This window comes from Tursiops truncatus, chromosome 2 (assembly GCF_011762595.2).
Source record: "Tursiops truncatus isolate mTurTru1 chromosome 2, mTurTru1.mat.Y, whole genome shotgun sequence".
NCBI classification, from domain to species: domain Eukaryota; kingdom Metazoa; phylum Chordata; class Mammalia; order Artiodactyla; family Delphinidae; genus Tursiops; species Tursiops truncatus.
In genome coordinates this window covers 152,787,051-152,808,807 of record NC_047035.1, presented here as the reverse complement: position 1 = coordinate 152,808,807, position 21,757 = coordinate 152,787,051, and the positions used below count along the sequence as shown (strand labels likewise).

General features: G+C 40.3%; 1 protein-coding gene across 6 annotated transcripts; it reads right to left on the bottom strand.

Annotated features, from left to right (window-relative positions):
• Window positions 1–3,795: 3,795 nt before the first annotated feature.
• On the bottom strand, window positions 3,796–21,742 carry ATP5F1C (ATP synthase F1 subunit gamma). 6 transcript variants are annotated; one of them, XR_012330366.1, is made up of 10 exons: window positions 21,619–21,742; window positions 14,626–14,660; window positions 13,979–14,110; window positions 10,732–10,936; window positions 9,990–10,133; window positions 9,801–9,865; window positions 7,865–8,150; window positions 7,507–7,603; window positions 4,680–4,716; window positions 3,796–3,937 (listed from the first exon to the last, which is right to left on the bottom strand). XR_012330366.1 is itself a non-coding variant. In XM_004324365.4 (10 exons), the coding sequence occupies exons 1-9, from the start codon at window positions 21,672–21,674 to the stop codon at window positions 4,710–4,712; spliced, it is 897 nt and encodes a 298-aa protein (XP_004324413.1). In that variant the 5' UTR covers window positions 21,675–21,742; the 3' UTR covers window positions 3,796–3,937; window positions 4,680–4,709. The 6 variants fall into 6 exon arrangements, 5 of the variants coding, with proteins under 5 accessions (XP_004324413.1, XP_004324414.1, XP_019788789.1 ...); XM_004324365.4 differs by having other exon boundaries at window positions 7,995–8,150; XM_004324366.3 differs by lacking the exon at window positions 4,680–4,716 and having other exon boundaries at window positions 7,995–8,150.
• Between the last annotated feature and the right edge of the window lie 15 nt (window positions 21,743–21,757).

The window sequence follows — 21,757 nt, the reverse complement described above, 5'->3', positions numbered from 1 at the left end:
TATTTGTTTCTAGTCTATTGTGTTCCATTAGTCTATTTTTCTATCCTTGCAACACCACCACACTATCTTAATTACCATTACATTTTAAGTAAATCTTTCCCTTTTAAAGCATGGTTATCTGAACTAAGAACAGTGCTGCTATGAATATCTTGCACATGTGACTGCATGCATTTCTCATGAGTATATATTTTAAATCATTGATCACTCTGTATACAAATGTTCAACTTCAGTAGATACTGCCGACCAGTTTTTCAAGGTGTTTATCCTGCTTTAAATTCTCAGCATGTATATGTATGGGACTTCAGTCCATATTTGATATAATCATCTCTTTATCTTAGCCATTCTAGGGCTTTTTTCTTTCTTTTTTTAAAAAGCAAATTCGGGGAATCTAACCCAACATTTTAAGCTACTGTTCTCCCCCCTCCCATTTTCCTAGGTTATCTAAATAAGTGTTGTCCTTATGAGTTCAGATTCTCAACTATAAAACTGGGGACATCTGAGATTTTGGGATTGTATCAATGTCAATATTCCTGGTTGTGATATAGTTTTGTAAAATATTACCATTGGGGGAATTTATTTTTTTATTTTTAAATGAAGGTGTGCTTTTTCAAACGCCAGTAGAAGGCTGATATTTTTTATTGAGTGCAGTGACTTTATGAGGTAGGCGCTATTGTCCCTGGCTTACAGCTGAGGAGACTATTACTTTTTTTTTTTAGATGTTGGGGGTAGGAGTTTATTAATTAATTTTTGCTGTGTTGGGTTTCCGTTTCTGTGCGAGGGCTTTCTCTAGTTGTGGCAAGCGGGGGCCACTCTTCATCGCAGTGCGCGGGCCTCTATCGTGGCCTCTCTTGTTGCGGAGCGCAGGCTCCAGACGTGCAGGCTCCAGACGTGCAGGCTCAGTAGTTGTGGCTCACGGGCCTAGTTGCTCCGCGGCATGTGGGATTCTCCCAGACCAGGTCTCGAACCCGTGTCCCCTGCATTAGCAGGCAGATTCTCAACCACTGCACCACCAAGGAAGCCCCGGGAATTTATTTTTACTTATTTATTTTTTTGGCTGCTCCACCTGCAGTGGAAGCACAGAGTCTTAACCACTGGACCGCCAGGGAAGCCCCCATTGAGGCGAATTGAGGCAACTGTACAAGGGATCGTTCTGTATTATTTCATACAACTGCATGTGAATCTACAATTATCTCAATAGAATGTTCAATTAGAAAACAAGCAAAAATCACACACACACACACACACACACACACACACACACTGCTCAGAAACTTTTGGAAAGAGAATATCTAAGTTCCACACAACCAACATGCATGATTAACCCCACTCATTGGCCATCAGAGAAATGCAAGCTAAAGGTATTATTATATAACACTACACTCCTACCAGGATGGCAAAATGAAAAAGGGTGACAATACATAGTGTTGATGAGGATGTAGACAACTGCCAGGAAGAGTATAAACTGGTATCAATACATCCACTCTGTGAAAGTGTTTGGCAGTGCCAAAGCAGAACATTTACAGAACCTATGGCCAAGCAATCCCACTGCTAGGTATGTACACAACAGAAATTCTTTCAAATTTAAACCAAGAGAGGTGCACAAAAGATTTAGAGAAGCATTTATAATTGTTCCAAGCTGGAAATAACCTAAACGTCCATCAACAGAATTACTCAACTCTAAGATATTTATCACGTGTGGTAACATAAAACGATGAAAAAAACTGCTCTACAAATGTGAATGAAATCTCCCAGACACACTGTTGAATTTTAAGAAAAAGCCGACCCCAAAGGCTTCATCTGTATGATTCCGTTTACGTAAATTTCAAAAACAATCAAAACACATCTATGGTGATAGAAGTCATGATTGTGGGTACTTTTGTGGAGATAACAAAAAGGGCAGGGACACAAGGGAGGCTTCTGTGACGACAGGACCTTTTAGATCTTGATCTAGATTGTAGATACATGAGTGTTTACATTTTGCAAATTTTCCTGAGCCACAAACTTATGAATTATGCCTTCTTTTGTACATACACTATACTTCAATAACAGTTTACCAAAAAACCTTACCACGTTTTTTTTTTCATTATTTGCTTCTCTTTGCTCCAAATGGTAAGCTCCTATAGGGAAGTATAATTATCATCATCGTAGCTTCAGAATTTAAGAGTGCTGATACACAGAACATCAGAAACACGATACTGAACCGATGGTCACTTACATAGATCAGGGAACATTTAATCACAGATACAGCATTCGTCCCACATCAGTTTCTAAGTATTTTGCAAATATTGATTCATTTAGTCCTCATAACAACCCTATGAGGTAAGTACTATTTTAATCATTTTACAGATGATAAAACTGAAAGATTAAGTAACTTGCCCAATGTCAACACAGCTGGTTAAGGGCTGAACTGGGATTCCAACCCAGTTTGCCCCAAGTTTATGCTCTTAACCACTGCTCTATACATCGAACACTCGTGTGGCTGGTAAAGTTAAATCCTTGCTTAGTTTTATTTCTCAAGACCCCATGCTGCATCTGCAAGAAAGTAGTGGAAGTGCAAACTTTCTAACACAAATTAATTTGCAACACAAATGAGCTGATGTCACTCATAGGCAAAGAACTCTTATGTTTCAATGAGAAAAAAACTCACTTAAAAAAATGGGCAATGAATGAGTAGTCTATTGTCTTTTCACCCATCAGATCATTAAAGATTAAAAGATAGACAGTCTCAGCGAGTAGAGGAAATCAATTTTATACACTTAGCACAAGTTTACCACCTTTTTTGAGAGCTATTTGGCAGTGTCTATTAAATTAAAAAATGTACATAGTCTGAGTCATTGATTCCACTTCCAAAAATTAAGAACACAGAAGTACTCGTCCAAGTGTGCAAACACTTCCCCAAGGATGCTTATTAACAATTATCCTTGTGACATTTCAGAGCAACACAGGTAAAGACCTATGAGCCTTCAGAGAAAAACAAATGTCACAAAGGCTCAGAGATCAAAATGCCTCTTGTAACATTTCAGGGAAGCTAGAAAATGACACTGAGATTCTGTTCCGTTTATCTTTCCCTGGCAGCCTTCTTCTTAAAGTGGCAACACTGCTCTTTACAGGTTTGTGGTTGCTAATCCACTTTTGTATCACTTATTGTTCATTTTTATGAATAGTTATTGGCAAAATGATAGCATATGCATGTATTTATTTAATGTTTTTAAAAAGAGTAATATAAAGTGTTAAGTGAGAATGGGCTCTGTATTTTTTTATAGTTCTACAGTCTTTTGTAATTCCTATACTACTTTTGCAATAAAAGCCCTAAGCCGTCTTTTAAATAAATAGGAAAAAACCCTGACACTGTTTGGCACGGCCAGCTCGCTGTGTGGAATAGCTCACGCGCCCAATCTTAATGGTTATCTAAATGCGAATATGGAGTAAATATCCTACTGAAATGTTTCTCAGTCCTTGGAAAAGATTTAAAAATTTATTTAGATTTAGTATATGCCTGAAATTCTACACCGTACACGTGAGAAACAGCAGATGACCTGGACAGCGCGTTTGCTTCCCTGTGCTGGCTGTTCTATGAAGGTGTGGCGCTCAGGTGCCTGGGCTGGGGTTGTGGCCTGGTGCCTCTTCCTTCCACTCTGACCCCACGGAGGCCAGGCTTTCCATGGCTGTTAGGCAACCAGAAAATCAGAGGAGCCTCTTCAACTATCTTCTTAATAGTAGCATGTTAATATTTTTAAGTGTTTTAAGATCTCATTTGGAAAACTGCTGTTCTCATATAATAAGAAAAGACAGTGATTTTCTTACGGTGAGTCATTTATTGTAAGATAATTTACAAATATCTCGCTGTCTTTACTAATTTAAACAGTGGACCAACAATTTCTTCTGACAAGGACAGCAGTAAGCTAAAAACAAAATCAGCTGGCTGAATCTTCTTTACCTGAAAAATAAAAGTACAGAACAAATAAAGATGTCAAGATATAATACATATTTCGGTGGGACTTAAAGAACTGACTCTACATAATAAAATGCTACTCTACACCAGTGGTTCTCAAATTTTGGTCTGGTGACCCTTTCATGGGGTCCGTGAGGGCAAAACTATTTTTATAACAATGTTACTTGCCTATTTTATTCTCATTCTCAGGTACACACGGTGGAGTTTTCCAGAGCCTATGTGATGTGTAATATCAGGACAGAATGAATACAGAAATGGAGAGAACTAAGCTATCCTCTGTGAAGTCAGATATCAAAGCGTTCTGAGACCAGGAAATTTGAGAACCACTGCTCCTCACCAGCCTGTTTAATAACTCAAAAGCATGCTAATTCTTTTTTCTTTTTTTTCTTTTTGGCCGCACCACGAGCCATGTGGGATCCTAGTTCCCTGACCAGGGATTGAACCCGTGTCCCCCACAGTGGAAGTGTGGAGTCCCAACCACTGGACCACCAGAGAGGTCCCAAGAATGCTAATTCTTTATCCTTACAGTTTATTTAATATATCGAAGAAGAAAAAAGCCCACTAACATCACCCACATACTCCCACCATCTGGCTGCTGCTCTAATGGCCTGGCCATCTCATCTCTCAGGGAATCAGTTTCACTGTTGCCGAATTACCTTCAGTTCTATCTGACTGGGTTTCTTTTCTGACGGGGTAGGGGAGAGTGTGTGAAATATTACCACTTTACCTCTTGTCTGAGGATGAAACTCGAATTTCATTAGTCCCTGGGTTATTATATTAGAAGAAAAAGACAAACACAAAACAAGCAGGTCAAGAAACAATCCATGCTAGTTAATCATTTACAATTTCTGACTAAAAAAGCCCACTTCCTCACTCACTACCTTGAGTATATCATATAAATACTTACCAAAATATTCCCTTAAAACAGAGTTCAATGATTGTTACAAAAGGTCATAGACTTGCATCTGGTTAGAAGCAATAAAACCATGTTCATGCAAGTAGGCAGGACTATGAAAGCATACTTTAAACAACAACTTTTCTATAAACAGCATACAATATATTAAAAAATTTTAGGCTAGCAACTAAATATTTGGTACCTCAAATATTATGGTTTATTCATGCCTTTTATATTATTACCAAAGAGCCAAATGTGTCTGCATTAAAGCCTTTAAGCAGAAGAGCTGACAGGTTACAGAGCATGCAAGTTCATTCATATAAATAATCCACCGTGAGGTGCACAGCTAACTTGCAAGAAATGATTTAGACTGCCTTTCCAGAAAGCGAAAACTAGTCAATTTCCAGTTATTTGAGTTCTTTTTAAAATTCTTGGTCTTCATATCCCAATCTCCCTCTCCTCATTTCTCTGGTTTTGCTACTTTTCAGCCAAGTCCCCGCATTCCTAATCAAGAAAGAGCCTGGTCCTCAATTCTGCAGAGGCTGTAGCCTCCGTCTATTCCGAGCATTCATTCCTCTTTTCCTGGCTCTCCACATCTCACAGCTCCCAGACCTTAAGAGCGCAGTCCAAACTTTCCCCCAGGCCTCTGCGTGCACGCCACCCAAGAAGAAGTCAGCGTGGCTCCAGCAGTAGGAAGTACAGCAAGGAGGACACGAATAATACACTTATTTAATCCCTGTATTAGCCCCCGTGTCATAGAAAACAACTGCGTTGCAGGGAGAGTATCTTAACCACGTCTATCAAGCTGGTAAGCGGCAGGGCCGCTCATCACTGCACTGGACTCTGATGTTAACAGAGCAGTAGTGACGAGGCTGAGAGGTGGATTAGTCTTAAACTCACGCTCCAAAGCAAAATAAGAGAAGGAAGCCTGCTGGATCCAACCAACACTTATAAAACAGTCTCAACCAGTTTATTTGTGTGTCTGGCATTCTGCCCATTTCTATCCTCCAGAGACAAAAGGACCAACTTAAATGTCATCGTAGTGATAAACCTTTCCCTGATTCTTAAACCTGGATTCACGTTTTCACATACCCAATAAAATGTTACTTCTCTCTCTGCTGAACTTCCAGGTCTTAATATATTTACGGCGGGCTTCCCTGGTGGCGCAGTGGTTAAGAATCCGCCTGCCAATGCAGGGGACAGGGGTTCAATCCTTGGCCTGGGAAGATCCCACATGCCGCGGAGCAACTAAGCCCGTGCGCCACAACTACTGAGCCTGCGCTCTAGAGACCACGTTCCGCAACAAGTGAAGCCACGACACTGAGAAGCCCGTGCACCGCAACGAAGAGTAGCCCTCGCTCACCGCAACTAGAGAAAGCCCGTGCACAGCAACAAAGACCCAACACCGCCAAAAATAAAAACAAATAAATATATTTAAAAAAATGTAAATATTCATGGCACGTCATTCATTCACTCTACAAATATTTACTGAGGAAGTATGTGCCAGGTGATGGGGCTATAAGACTGAACGAGACACTCCCTGTCCCAAGCCGCAGGAGGACAGACAAACAGAAGGGCAATTCCTAGTAAAACAGTGTAAGTGCTATGATGAAGGGAAGCATAGGAGGCTGCCCCACTCAAACCAGGAAGGGGGGATTTCTGGAAGAAAGGATTACCCCAGCTCCGTTAGGAAGGATAAACAGAGTCAGATGTACAATCAAGGGTGCAGGGGAAAGATGGCATTTCAGGGAAAAAAACATATGTGCCACTCAAAAAATACGTTTTTTAATTTGGGAGAGAAATGACAAGGATCTGCGTGAAGAGGGCATAAAGGGGAAAGGGTCAAGGGATATTTAGAAGGTAAAATTTACAGAACTTGGTGACCAATTAGCAGGAGGTGAGAGAGAATGAGTCAAAGAAAACTTATGACATATTTTATCTTTCAGCATAATTATCTGCATTTTTTTCTTATCCTATTAGCACATAAATGCCTTGGAAGAAAGGATCACATCCTTTAACACCGTGCCTAGCACTGTATGAGGCATATAATGGGTGTTCAATTTAATAATTTTTAAAACAGAATTCCCATTATCGTAACCGTGGTTTCACAAACATTAACATATCTAGCTAGACAACCAAGACATTTTCTTGAGGAAAGTGGTATTTTAAGAACTCCTTATAAGACAGTACTGATACAGAAAACTTAATTTAAAAATTCCTGGACCCAACCACCATTCAATGATCTGCAGATTTATATAAAACCAAACCCCAAACCAGTCCTGTAACTCAGAAAGCCTGATTTATAATATTTTAAGTTCAAAGACAGATTTTATAAATGATACTGAATATTTATCATTCAGTATAAATGATACTGAATTATTCACGTCCTTATTCCTAAAACTTGAAGAAAGTGAAAGCTAGCAATATACTAATTTCTAAAAAGAAGAAACTAAGCCTGAATATTTCAGCTGAAACAATCAAAATACACCAGAGATCTCATTTTCATCAAACTTTATGTTCTACGATTAAGGAAACAAGATAAGCAATGGATCATTTCATCGTTAACAGACAAAACAAAACAGAAAACTTAAACATGCAAAGGCTAAACTAGCAGGCACAGATAAGACACGGAGTCTGAGGGTGACGCACAGTTACTTACAGAGCCGCAGCACCGGAGATGATTTCAATCAGCTCCTTGGTGATGACAGCTTGGCGGGTGCGATTGAACGTCAAAGTCAATTTGTCAATCATCTCAGCTACAAACAGAACAAAAGACAACAAGATCTAAAACTAGAAAAGAATACCTTTTTCACTAACTCATTTATAGACGTGTGTTGCTTAATTCAAAAATAAGATTCTGTTTCCTTTTGGTTACCCAAACTGGCCAGTCAAAAAATTTTATGAAGGTAGTTTTGTTTCTTCCACGAGATACCTTTTCAAAGTACCTGCACACTTACTGCGTACCAAGTAAGATATTACTTCCTTTAAGGCAGAGAATATAATTTTTCTATCCTCACAGAATCGGTGGCAGAGCCCAGGACTAGACCCCAGCTCTCCTGCTTCCTGGTCCACTTCCAGAATCGCTAATGCCTTTTGACGTGAGGGTCTTCATGCTGCTTTCCGTAAGGGAATTCTCTCAGCGCTTACAAGCATTCTTGCTGGCATTGTCCATGGCCGTCATCCTGGCACTCTGCTCACTCGTGGTGGATTCCTTCAGAGAGTAGTAGATGATGTTGGCCAGGCTGTATTCTTGGTAATTCTGCAGCACGTCAGCATCAATATCATCATAGATACTCATGCTCTCTGTTAAAACAAGCCATGGATTTCTCTGAAGCGATACAGCACAAAGACTGATTTAATCAAGACAGCTTCCTGGTAGAAAAACTCTTTATAATTACAGAGAAGTCAACGTAAGATTGGTTAAAGGACTCAGTTCTAAAATCTTCATCTATTTCCATACTATAGATAATAGATTTTCAGAAAAATATGATGTGTAAACAAAGCATTTGATATTCTACTTCAAATGCTTAACTTCATAAAACTTAAGAAGTCCACATTTAAAGTAACAGCACCACATTTCACGGATACAAATCCTTTGGATGGTATCTAGCAGCGTGCTGGGCACGAAGCCACACAACAGTCAGTGACCGCGTTTTTCAATAAAGAAATTAAGGAAAGAACTGAGACTCGTATAGTGTAATATAAAAATCCCATTTCAGCCATTTGTTTATTGGGGAAATCTGAAAGTTTCAGGAAAATAAGGGAGGGAAAGCTTTTCTGAGAATGTGGAAGAGAGAAGAGTTAAGAGGCTGCTGTGCATTTTAGTAATTAGGCAGTGGAAACGTAGCAGCAGACTTGAAAATTCACTCATTAGTGTAAAGTGCTGAGACAGTACTGGATTTCATCAAATTTAAGATGCGGTGGATTATAACTCCTATTTTATGTACCATGAAGAAAGAAAATAACATAGCCAATTAAAAATGACATACTGAAAAAATACATATTGACTGGTAGAAGCATCCCAATTTCTAAGACGTTAAAATGTAAATGTGATAGGGACTTCCCTGGTGGCGCAGTGATTAAGAATCCACCTGCCAAGGCAGGGGACACGGGTTTGAGCCCTGGTCCGGGAAGATCCCACATGCCGCGGAGCAACTAAGCCCGTGCGCCAGAACTACTGAGCCTGCGCTCTAGAGCCCATGAGCCACAGCTACTGAACCCATGCGCCGCAACTACTGAAACCCGTGCGCCTAGAGCCCATGCTCCGCAGCAAGAGAAGCCACTGCAATGAGAAGCCTGCGCACTGCAACAAAGTGTAGCTGCTGCCTGCCTCAACTAGAGAAAGCCCACTTGCAGCAATGAAGACCCAAAGCAGCCAAAAAATAAAGATTTATTTAAAAATAAAATGTAAAAGTTATAGATTTATTTAAAAATAAAATGTAAAAGTTATACACCTATTACAGGAGAAATCTAATATACAGAAAGGGAAAATAAAATCAGTTCCTGAGTATTATTTCCAGGATGCATCACTGAGCAATGATCACTTTGTTTAAACAGCAAAACAAGAGAACTGAGTTGTTCAACGTATATTAGTTGTGAATAGCGTTCAAATCTCTATTCTAGAGCGTCTGTTTTGTGGTTAGGGAGGGGTCCCACACACAGATTGCAAAGCCAACATATCATTCTAGCTTAGTTCTTCAACCTCCAAGGACAGAAATCATATCTAACGATGGCCTTCAATGGATATTTATTAAATTAATGAAAGAATGCAGTAAGTGTTGTCAAACAATAAATGTTTATGATTTCATGGAAGCCACTAATAGATGGTGATAAACAGCCCAACGTCATTTTTGTTACTGCTGAAAAAAAGCCACCCTGACAATCACTGTTTTCCTATATGTACAAATCTCTCCTTTCTATAGGAAAAATACTTGTCATACAAAACCTACTTACCAGCACTTGCAATGGTACCAAGGGAAAAGATGGGCTTTTCTTCTGTCTTGTAGGAGATGACAGACCTAGAAACGGCAAAAGCAAATGTAAATTCCAAAAGTATAATTTTAAACTGTTAAGTAGACATTTACTTAATGGAAAAATCTGAACATAAACATAAAATAGCTCAGATTTCAACATTTTTCTTGCCTGAATCGGTTAAAGACGATAGACCCTTCATCAAATTCATATCCAGAATTTAACAGTTCAAGGGCAATGACCGACGCATCCCCAAAGGTAGGGGGCCTTCTCCCCACTTCTTTGAATGTCACCAGAAACTGGTTAGAATGAGTCCTACAAGAAAATGAAGAGGTCACATAAAATAGTTTAACAGAATACTTCTGCTGAAAGAACAGAGAACAAGGAAAAAACACACTCACTATGGATCAAGCTTTTTTGAGGGGGGCGGGGGGTGTTCACTGAGTTAAGGCGCCCCTGCATTATCGTGATTGTCCCTTTCCTTCAGCACCTGCCAAGAACTAAGGACTAACACCAGGCCCTTCCTGTCTTGCATTTCTCTCTGCCTTTACTTCTCTCCTTCCAGCCCTAATCAGCTGTCATTCATTTCTGGCATTTCCTGGCTGTGAGAGCTCCTTAGGGTCCTCGTTAAAAAAAAACTGAAAAACGTCCCCCAAAACAAAAACCCATAGCTTCTGATATTCCTACTGTATTCCATTTATGGTCTGGAAGAAGGAAAAACAAAAGATAAATAGAAAACAGGGGAAATCTATCCATTCTACTATATTCTGGAAAAAAATTCAAAACAAAACAAAACCTCTGTGTATAAAATGGTAACCAAAAAAAGACACCTTGCTTAAATAAACTATCAAAGAAACTTCCCTTTATTCATTCTTGCGGCCTTTTAAACATAAACAATATATACTTAAATTACCTGTGAAGTATACTCCTGAGTTTATCACCAACTCCAACAATCTTAACTTCTTTCCCAGCTGCTGTGAGATTGGCCACCTCACTCTTTAAGTGTTTAGCAATCGAGGAATGAATAGCACCACAAAGCCCTCGGTCTGAGGACACACCGATAAGGAGATGTTTCTTCTTGTCTTCAGGCACCTTAATATCAGCCTTTTCATACAGAGCTTAAAAAAAAAAATGTATGTGTAATTACACTAAATACAGCAATAACCCTAATTTACAAAATGATGCCTCAATACAATCAAGTGTCTGTGCATGTATTTCATTTACAATCAGGCTAAAAACCATAAAGGTTTAAATCTCTATTAAGACAGAGGTTCCTAAGGGCCAAATTATCTTAAGTACTGACTAAAAGAAATTGCTAGCACAATTAAAAAACTTGTAAAAAGGCCAGACTTATAGAAGTACCAACTTCTCTAGACTTGCCAAATTTCTAAAGAACACAGATCTTCAGTGTACAACCAAAAAAGCAGAAAACAAATATTTACTGAAATGCTCATATAATCTACATAGCAAGCTTTTATGAAAACCGCTGACATTTAAATGATGGATGCCATTTTATTTTCTATTTATTTATTTTTGCTGGGCTGCGTGGCTTGCAGGACCAGGGATCAAACCCATGTCCCCTGCAGTGGAAGCACGGAGTCCTAACCACTGGACCGCCAGGGAAGTCCCTATTTTTGGTATTACTAACAACCTCACTTTGTTGGTCTTCCAAGAAGCAGAAGGCAAGAGGTGTTTAAATAGGATAAAATATACATGGATTTTACTGGGGAAATGCCTGTGAGAGAAAATAGGAAGGGGGTCAGAATAGCCATCACACCAGGATGCCAGTCTGACCAGTGGGATGAAAGGTGTGGTGGCAGCTTCCTGGACCGCTGTACAGTTGAGGGAAAGTTCAGCGAGGCTGCCAGGGAGCCCCAAGTCTCCCAAGAACACGCCTACCTGAGTATCCCATCTGTGCTCAGGTGCTGGCCAGGAGCAGCCCGTGGGAAGCATGGCTTAGGTGCAAAAACACAGGACGATTCAGCAGCTGTGCTCACTCTAGTTACAAAGTGCATCTTCACGGCTGCCACATTCCCCACTTCAACAAAATTCCTGCTATCGCCTTTTTCAGTATAGAGCAGTGATTCTCAAATTTCAATACCTGAGGACCCTCCATAAAAAGCAGAGAGAGGTAAATACTCAACTCCAAAGTTTAGGGAAGTGGAGAAAATATTCCTTTTCAGTCTCTTTTTGTTTTATATTGTACAGCATAAAATGTCTATTTAAAGTTCTTAAATATTTTAAATGATTAGCCATTTAATATCTAGCAGTTAGTATTTTTTTAGTTTGAAGGACTTAGAAGCTGAATGGCAGCCTTGACTTGAATTTTTAATATCACACCACAAATACTATAATTAGATATCTGAGTCAATTTCCTTATTCGATAGTTTTGTGGTTATAGAGTTTTGAGGGGAAACAAATTTATTACACTTATTCATTTCAGCATGAAAGGTGAACAGTGAATGACTTTCACCTTTTCATAAAAATAGGCTAGAGTAATTTATCAACCTCTACCGGGCCGCTAACTAGGTGCTCAGTATTATGCTGGTTATAGAACAGGACTCAGGAGAGCAAACGGCTGGGGTTGCTAATGATTGCTAACCCTAACTTAGCAAGTCTCCATTATGCCTCCTAGGAAAAGCTGAATATGGCTGTTTTTTTTTTTTTGGCTGCACCACACAGCCTGCAGGATCTTAGTTCCACAACCAGGGATGGATCTTAGTTCCGCAACCAGGGATCTAACCCGAACCCTGGCAATAAGAGTGCCAAGTCCTAACCACTGGACCGCCAGGAAATTCCCTAAATATGGCATTTTTAAAGCAAGGAGGCATTTCCACTGAAGCCTAGTGCCCTATCGTTTTCTCATACAGAAGTTTCTTTACAGCATGCTTAAAAAAAAGCATGCTAGGGCTTCCCTGGTGACGCAGTGGTTAAGAATCTGCCTGCCAATGCAGGGGACATGAGTTTGAGCCCTGGTACGGGAAGATCCCACATGCTGCAAAGCAACTAAGCCCGTGTGCCACAACTACTGAGCTTGCGCTCCAGAGCCTGTGAGCCACAACTACTGAAGCCCATGTGCCTAGAGCCCGTGCTCCACGACAAGAGAAGCCCGCACACTGCAACAAAGAGTAGCCCCTGCTCGCTGCAACTAGAGAAAGCCCACGCGCAGCAACAAAAACCCAATGCAGCCAAAAATAAACATAAATAAAATAAATAAATTTATATATAAAAAAACTGATTGGACTACCCTGGTAGCGCAGTGGTTAAGAATCTGCCTGCCAATGCAGGGGGACACAGATTTGAGCCCTGGTCCGGGAAGATCCCACATGCCACGGAGCAACTAAGCCTGTGTGCCTCACTACTGAGCCTGCACTCTAGAGCCCGCGAGCCACAACTACTGAGTCTGTGTGCCGCAACTACCGAAGGCTGCGTGCTTAGAGCCCGTGCTTCCCAACAAGAGAAGCCACCGCAATTAGAAGCCCGCGTGCAGCAACGAAGACCCAATGGAGCCAAAAAAAAAAAAAACCAAAAACACTGATTAAAAAAAGCATGCTATAAATGCATGCTTAAAAAATATGAAGAGCACAAGAAAACTATTGCACAAGGTAATTTATATGTAATACATAGAGGCATTAACACACAGATGATACAGATACATCTTTTCTTCAATTTGGAAATAAGCAAATTTCTCCCTCTTTACAGCTAATGTTTAAACATTCCGCTCATGTACTCACAGTCATATCCATGACTACCCAGTCACCTTCCACTGCAGGGCACCCCCTCCCCACCCTGCAGTCCTAAAAGATCACATCACAGTGTAACAGGAAGAAATCAAGCATTCGAGTCTAATGCACTAAACTTCCAAGTTCTTTTGATGGTGTATTTAATAATCTAGGAAAAATTTCAGAATATCTTAAGAGTGAACATGATCACATACAGTGGTTAACAAATAGGTTCAGATGCCAAGTCACAGAGGTGTAGTTATGACTGCACTGGGCTTCAGTTTTTCCTATCGGCAAAGCGGGAGCTCTGACAGTCCCCACCCGCACAGGGCTGCTGTGATAGATGGGGGCCTGGAAGTACTCAGGACAGATGAGTCCTGAGCAGTCATCTCTAGGTTAAACGGTACTTAGCAATTTGTGACTGCACTCTCCTCTTACCCAAGGATCCTATTCCATACACTCGGGCTGGTTTCAGCTCCCTCTCAGCTCGGGCATATTTCGCTGCTGCTACCATTTTCATAGACTTGGTAATTTTCTGGATGTTTTTGATTGATTTTAGTCGCCTGGTAACTGAAAAATAGAAGTGCTGTGTTAAGATAAAGGAGTTACCATTTCATTTGTGAATTTATCGAAATATTTTCCTAAACTTCAAGGTAGAATAATTAGCAGTTAGACCTTCAATTAATAGCAGCTGCTAAACTAGGCTTAATGTTAGAGTACCAATAACTCAGACCTTGTGCTACCTGGAGAGGACAAGCAAAATGGCAACATAATAGTATCAATAAATTATGTATTTAAAACACTAAATGGTACTGAAAATGGCCTTTTGCCACATATTCCGTAACATTTTATACACACACACAGTAGTTTTTTCTAGTTATATCATTATCATTCTACAGACAACAGAATCAACAACCATGTGTCACCTCACATGGGTCTTTTCCAAAACAAGTTCAATGCCGCACAGAGATGACATAGATTCACTGTGTCCATTTTGACCAAATATGTAAATGGGCTAAAGCAGCACATTTTTATTTGTCAAAGTTTAGTTTTTCTTAATTCACATATTGTGATAAAGTACTTACTATCTTTCAAGGTTGCCATATTTCGAACTTGGATCCTGAGAATAAAGGTGGTAAAAAACATTTTAGTTTTTTGAAAAATATCTCAAAGAAAAACTTTCAAAGTTGATAAACTGATTTAAAGAGTATCCCATAAAGAAATGATCTATAAGACTGAATGTGTGTGTGTGTGTGTGTGTGTGTGTGTGTGTGTGTATGTGTGTGTGTGTGTGTATACATAAATACCTCAATACTGATACCAAACCCTACATCATCAAAGATCTCATTCTAGGGCTTCCCTGGTGGCGCAGTGGTTGAGAGTCCGCCTGCCGATGCAGGGGACACGGGTTCGTGCCCCGGTCCGGGAAGATCCCACATGGCGTGGAGCGGCTAGGCCCGTGAGCCATGGCTGCTGAGCCTGCGCGTCTGGAGCCTGTGCTCTGCAATGGGAGAGGCCACAACAGTGAGAGGCCCAGGTACCACAAAAAAAAAAAAAAAAAAAGATCTCATTCTATTTGATCTAACACAAAGTTTCCACTGAAGTCACAATGGCATTCACACATGCTCTATTCCCACCCCTATGTCTTTGCCTATATTGTTGCTGACTTCCTCAGTTCACCGAAACCTTTTCAAATAACCCTTAGGGTCAACTACACATTCTAACATGACCACATGTGTCAAAGTACAGTTTATTTAAACCAATTAACTTTTTCAACTCAATTCAGTAAGCTCTTTACTGAGCAGCTACTCTGCTCCAGGACATGGTCTCTGACCACAAGAAGCATACTATTATCTCATAAACAAGATTTATGCAAATTTAGATTTACATGAAATTTACATTAAATATTTTCGACAGTCTTTTAAAGTGCTGATGCATTAAAGTCAAAATGATATGACTTAAAAGTAATGTTGGTGAAAGATAAATTACGAGAGGATCCTCCTCTTACTGGTGAAGACATGTTATTGAATATACATTATCTTGTAGCTCTTAAGTCCATAAAGTACCTGTGTTGGCCTGGAAAGCTCCATGGGAGAAATGAAGAATCCATAAATTTGTGCATAAAGGAGGGCCTAAGGAGGGCATTCCTAGGAACTGGATGTAGTTTTGAAGCTGGAGACATAGCTTGGGTTAATAAGTTTAAATATTATTTTATAGGTACTGGAAAAATGATGAATGTTTCTAAGCCCACAAATCAGTTTAGTTTTTCAGTAAGGTATCTCCGATGGCAGTGAAAAGCACAAAATGATACCAAATGTTGATGACATGGAGGCCAAACAAGGGGCTTCCAGACAAGAGAAGGCAAGCACCTGGACTGAGAGGTTGGCAAAGCAACAGGAGACCAGATGTGAGAGCAAGCAGACCCAAAGGTTTCTAACTTAATGACCTAAATGAACACTGTTGTCATTTAACCAAGAGAGAAAAACTGGGTGGGGGAGATCTCCCTGGAGATAATGAAGTTTGAATTTGATTTAGTTTAAAAAACCATGCGACCAAGTGGAAATCCTAACCAGGTCTGGGAAACATATGAGGTATTGAGATTTGAAACAGATTTGTAACTATCAGTAGACATGGTAGTTGGTGCCAAAAAAAATAAAATTAAAAAAAAAAAAGAAAAAGAAAGAGAATTAGAACGAGAAGCAGGGGGAATATGTCCTAATTCTATAAGGCCAGCATAACCCTAATACTAAAACCAGATAAAGACATTATATAAGAAATGAATTTTAGAGAACAATATCTCTCATGAACATAGATGCAAAAATCCTCAACAAAATATTAGCAAATGCAATCTAACCATGTATTAAAAACAATTACACACTACGACCAAGTGGGATTTATTCCAGGTATGTGAGGCTGGTTCATCACTCGAAATTCAAATATATAATCCACCACATCAACACACTAAAGAAGAAAAATGGTATCATCAATAGATGCAGAAAAAGGATCTGACAAAATCAAATGCCGATTCATGATTAAAAACCTCTCAGCAAATTAGGAACAGAGGAGAACTTCCTCAACCTGATAAAGAACATCCATAAAAACACCCCCTAAGGTTTAATGGTTAGAAACTAGGAGCTTTCCCCCTAAGACTGGGAACAAGACAAGGATGCCCTGTCTCACCACCCCTACTCAACATTGTACTGAAGTCCTAATTAATGCAGTAAGACAAAAAGGGAAACAACACGTATACAGGTTGGGAGGGAAGAAATAAAGCTGTCTTTGTTCATAGATGACATGATCAACTACATAGAAAATCCCAAAGAATGGCCAAAAATTAAAAAAAAAACTGACAATACCAATGACGGCAAGAATGTGGGGTAACAGGAACTCTCACTGATCACCAGTGGTTATACAAAATGGTATGGCTACTTTGGAAGATGGTTTGGCAGCTTCTTACAAATCTAAACATAGTTTAAACATACGATTCAGCAATCATACCCCTAGATACCTACCCAACTGAGCTGAAAACTTTTATCTACATGACAACCTGCATTCACATTCCTATAGCAGCTTTATTCATGACTTCCAAAAACTGGAAGGAATCAAGATGTCCTTCAATACATGAATGAATGGACAAACAGACAGGTGCATCCATACGGTTGGAGCAGTATTAAGCAATAAAAATAAACGAGCCATCAAGCCACAAAAAGACATGGAGGAACCTTAATTGCATATCGCTAAGTGAAAGAAACCAATCTGAAAAGGCTACATACTGTATGATTCCAATTATAAGACATTCCAGAACTGAAAAAACTTTAGCAACAATAAAAATATCAGTGGTTGCCAGGATTTTAGGGAGAGATTTTTAGGGCAGTGAAACTATTCTGCATGATACTGTAATGGAAGACACATGTCACTATGCATTTGTCAAAACCCACAGAAGTGTACAACAAAACGAGTGTCCTTAATGAAACTATGCACCTTAGTTAATAATGCATCAACACGGGTTCATTAATTGTAGTATACACTCCACACTAATGCAAGATGTTGATGACTGGGGAAAATGTCCAGAGTGGGGTGTGGGTATATGCAACTCTCTGTGCTACTCAATTTTTCTATAAATCTAAAACTGTACTAAAAAAACAGACTAAAAAAAGTCTATAATAACTTAAAAATGCAGGCTATAAGATATGATGCCATTTTTGTGATTCTGTGTGTTTATGTGCACAAAAGTAAGTCTGAAAGTTCATAACTAGAACAGTTATTTTTTAAAAATCTCTTGACTTATGTATCTTACTACTGGTATTACTCAGCCATGGAGAAAGAAAAATAAAGAAAATAAGAGGAAGGAGATGATCTGGAAAACATTAGGGGTTTGGTTTTAAGAGTGGATCCCCCAAAGGCAAAGATAAAATCTGTCAAACATTGACAAGCTCTGCTAGTTTCAGAGGGCGGACTTATCAACATAATGACCATCCCATGAACATTTTTTCATCATGGCACTTGAAAAGTAATATTTTGGGGATGATTTTCTTTTTTTGGAATAACTTTTTTGCCCATTCTAAATTTAGAGACTATAAAGAGTGACACTGGGACAGTATGGTCTTAGGCATGCACTCCAATTTAACTGACGCAGGTTTCTAGTCAGAGTACATCATATGGAACAAAATCTGAACTGCATGCCATATCTGGATGAACACAGAATGTTCGGGTCTCCACATGTATCCCAAGTGAGAGGTATGCAGGAAGATACAGGATCTTTTGTGATTCTTTCTGCTGTGCACACACCCTAATTTCCCCAATTTTGAAGCACTCTCATGTTTAGACTTCATTTAATTCTAAACACGTCTATCTGTGTTACAAAGTTATTTTTTAAGTACAATTTGAGTGCAAAATAACCACGAGCTGATCTGAACTCCCTCTAGCGACAAACTGCTCTACTGAATATACAGCTTTTGCAAATGAGAAGATAAAGGAAGTTCTGTGTCAGTTTTGTGTTCTGGAAAATTACATCATGTCCTAAAAAATTCTCGGGAGATTATCTGAGAAACTAGAAACACGTCAAATACAGCAGAGGGCAAATCGCACAGATAGATGGCAGACTACCATGATCTACTATGATCACACAGCAGGTTCGTGGGTGAACTATGTATCATTCAAAGAAATTACAGACAGCTTGAATGAATTTTAAGGAGTGTATAATGCTGAATAATATAAAAATTAAGGAAGAAGCAGCACCCACTAATTCCTAAGGAAAAGAAAATTATGAAGTATGTCTAATTCTAACACTGAATGCCTGGGTGAAAGTCCAACCCTGGCCTCTCCACCAAGTGACTCCCCAGAACTTTATCACCAACCATGACACACAATTCAGTCTTGTTAGGCTTCTAACCTTCTCACATTACATTTTATGTAGAACGTGTATGTATAAATTCGTTTTCATTTTTCAACTGATACATCTGGATCCTCACAAGCATTTTTCCCACTGTCCTTGGTTCTTTACAAATACTGATTCACTTAATCCTCACACTAATCCAATGAATGGGGTACTAGCATTACCCCCATTTAACAGAGGAGGAAATGGTACAGAGACACTGAGTAACTTGCCCAAGGCCACACCGCCAGGCGAGTGGTGGTCAGGATTCAAAGCCGGGCAGTTTGGCACCACTCCATCGGGTACACTACAGGCTGCTGCCTCACGTTTAAAAGTAAATATCTGCTATGTAAGCCTCAGATGATGGCCTCTCTTCTCTCTCCTGAAATGCCATCTCTCCCCCTTTTCAGTGTCCATAGTTCAACTTACAGCCTACTGGTTTCCTATTATAAAATAGTTCCATTTTAGACAATGTGGAAAACTAGGAAATAGAAATGTATTTCCCCCTGATTTGAGATAGAAAAATCACTCTTTCCCACCCCCAAATTTCTTATTTCCATTTTCTTAAATACTACTTTAAAAAAAAGTTTAATTTCCAAAAATTTAGGGTATTTTACTGACACCCTGAACAATTAAAACAACTTCACTGTAAGTTTAATTAAGCCTAATGTTTAGTTAATGTTGGTATGCTAACCTCCTTGAAACCAAAACTATAACAACAAATTGCATTTTAAAAAGCTTTCAATAACCAAAACACAACCAAGGAAATGCCTCTTTCTGGTTCTGCAAAGACAAAAGTATAATGTATTTCCCTTCCAAATTAATTCTGTGGCATGTGAAACATTAAGATGGCTTTAGTTTCTGAATTTAAAAGGCAATTATAGGGAGTGGAAGGGAAAAGGCAGAAGAGGCAGGAAAGACAGCAGGCACCTAGAGTGATGGAATGTATGAAAAGGAAGAGGACCGAGTATGCTTTGCAAGGTGGAAACTGACGTTTGATGAATATTCATAACCTAACAATTTAAAACCAACACTCCAAAGAGAGTAAGGTCAGGACTTCGACATTTATTTGCTGACTGAGGTTCCAGTTTAAGTCCCACCCTAAGCAGTAGTTGTCTCAGACCCAGCAAGCGCTTAAATGCTACTTTACTAAAAGATCTTCAAAAGATCTTACAGGTTTTTTAAAAGTTATTTTTACAATTTTATGTAATGTATTTTGTCCTCATTTCAGAAACTGTCCATTTTTAAAGATCAACTTGGATAACTTAAAGTTCTAAAAATATTTACAGATAACATTAATGCACAGCAAGATGGGAAGGAAGGAAGGAAAGAGAGGTGATGTTTGCAGAGCACCACTGCATGTGAGGAAGTGTCCCACAAAGCTCACCAGGATCATGTCGATTTGTTCACCACGTTTTAGCACTTTCCACAGTGCCAACTTGGCGCAGGGCAAGCACCCAACAAATGTGCGCTGAGTGATTAAGAAAAGGGACAACCTATACCAGTGAGAATCCAACTAAGGTGACTTCTTACTTTCCATGAATACTCTTTCAATATTAGGAGGAAAAAACTCTGAATTCCAAGGCAAATCCACTAACATTTGTATGTAGGTTTTTCACATCAGATTTAATTACTTCATTAAGCTGAAAATCTTTTATTGTTATAAACTTTTTGCTTAATGAACACATACCTATTTTAATTAATGCTTTATAGTCCCTTCTCATAAATTAGGTACAAAAATCTAGTTTAATGGGGTGGCTCCTTAGAATTCTCCTTTACTGTAAAACCGGGGAAGTGCTACAGTCTATAGCTAACCCTTTAGCACTGTATCTGAAATTCTTCCAGACTCTGTCTAGCTTCATCACATCTCATCCTATTACAGGGTACCATACAAACCAACGTTTGTCTGCCTATTCCTAGGCCTTCTAAGATGCTTTTTCTGGGGGGTGGGGGGAAACCAATGTTTAAAATCCCTAAAACTTGCATGGCAGTGAACAGATGACGCAAAGAAGTCCATCTATATCCTCCTCCTCGGGGCATTGGGACGATGTCATGACCTTGCAGGGTTACTGATTCAGCACAACGGTTTCGAGATAGTGCAAGGTCTCTTCCCCTTCCTCACCAACAGATATTTAAGGTCCCCTCTGCAACCCACGAGGGCACTTATTTTATTCACTTGGGCCCAGCAAAGCGCCTGCTGCAAGGTCACTGCTTAGTTCGCGTTGTGCGTTACTGCGCTCTGCACCGGAGAGTTTCAAAAGGCGTCAAGGACAAAAAGCACACCTTAACCTTCCGCTGGACCTTTCCTGGGGCCCTCCCCTCTCCCACTTTGAGGGCCCGGGTAAGGCCTCCCAGAGGCTCGCCGCCTGGCGCGCAGCAGAGGCTCCCTAAGCATTTACTTAGTAGCTGAGGGGATCCAAGACTGCCCTGAAATTAACTGGGCCCAAGGCCCCACTCTCGAGGACCCAGATAAGCACTCCTCGTGGCCCTCCCCCCGCCCTAGCCCGCCTCCGGAGACTTGGCGCGCCCTTCCCGATTCCGAGCGCTTCCTGCAGCCCGGGCTCCGGGGCCTCTGCAGGACCCCGGCCTGGTCGGCCCTGCGACCCCGGGTCCGTCCCACTCGCCTCCACCCGCTTCCCCTGCCCCCTGCCTGAGCCCCTCCATCCGCCGCAACCCTCCCGTTCCCCGCGCGAGCTGCCATTACCATTGCGGCTGCACGGCCCAGGCCGACAGCCCTGCTAGGCCCACCGGGGAAAACATGGTGATTCCGGCCCTGCTGAAGGTCGGTCAGACAGGCCTCACCGCGCCTGCGCGGAAGCGCCCCACACGCCCCGCCCACTCCG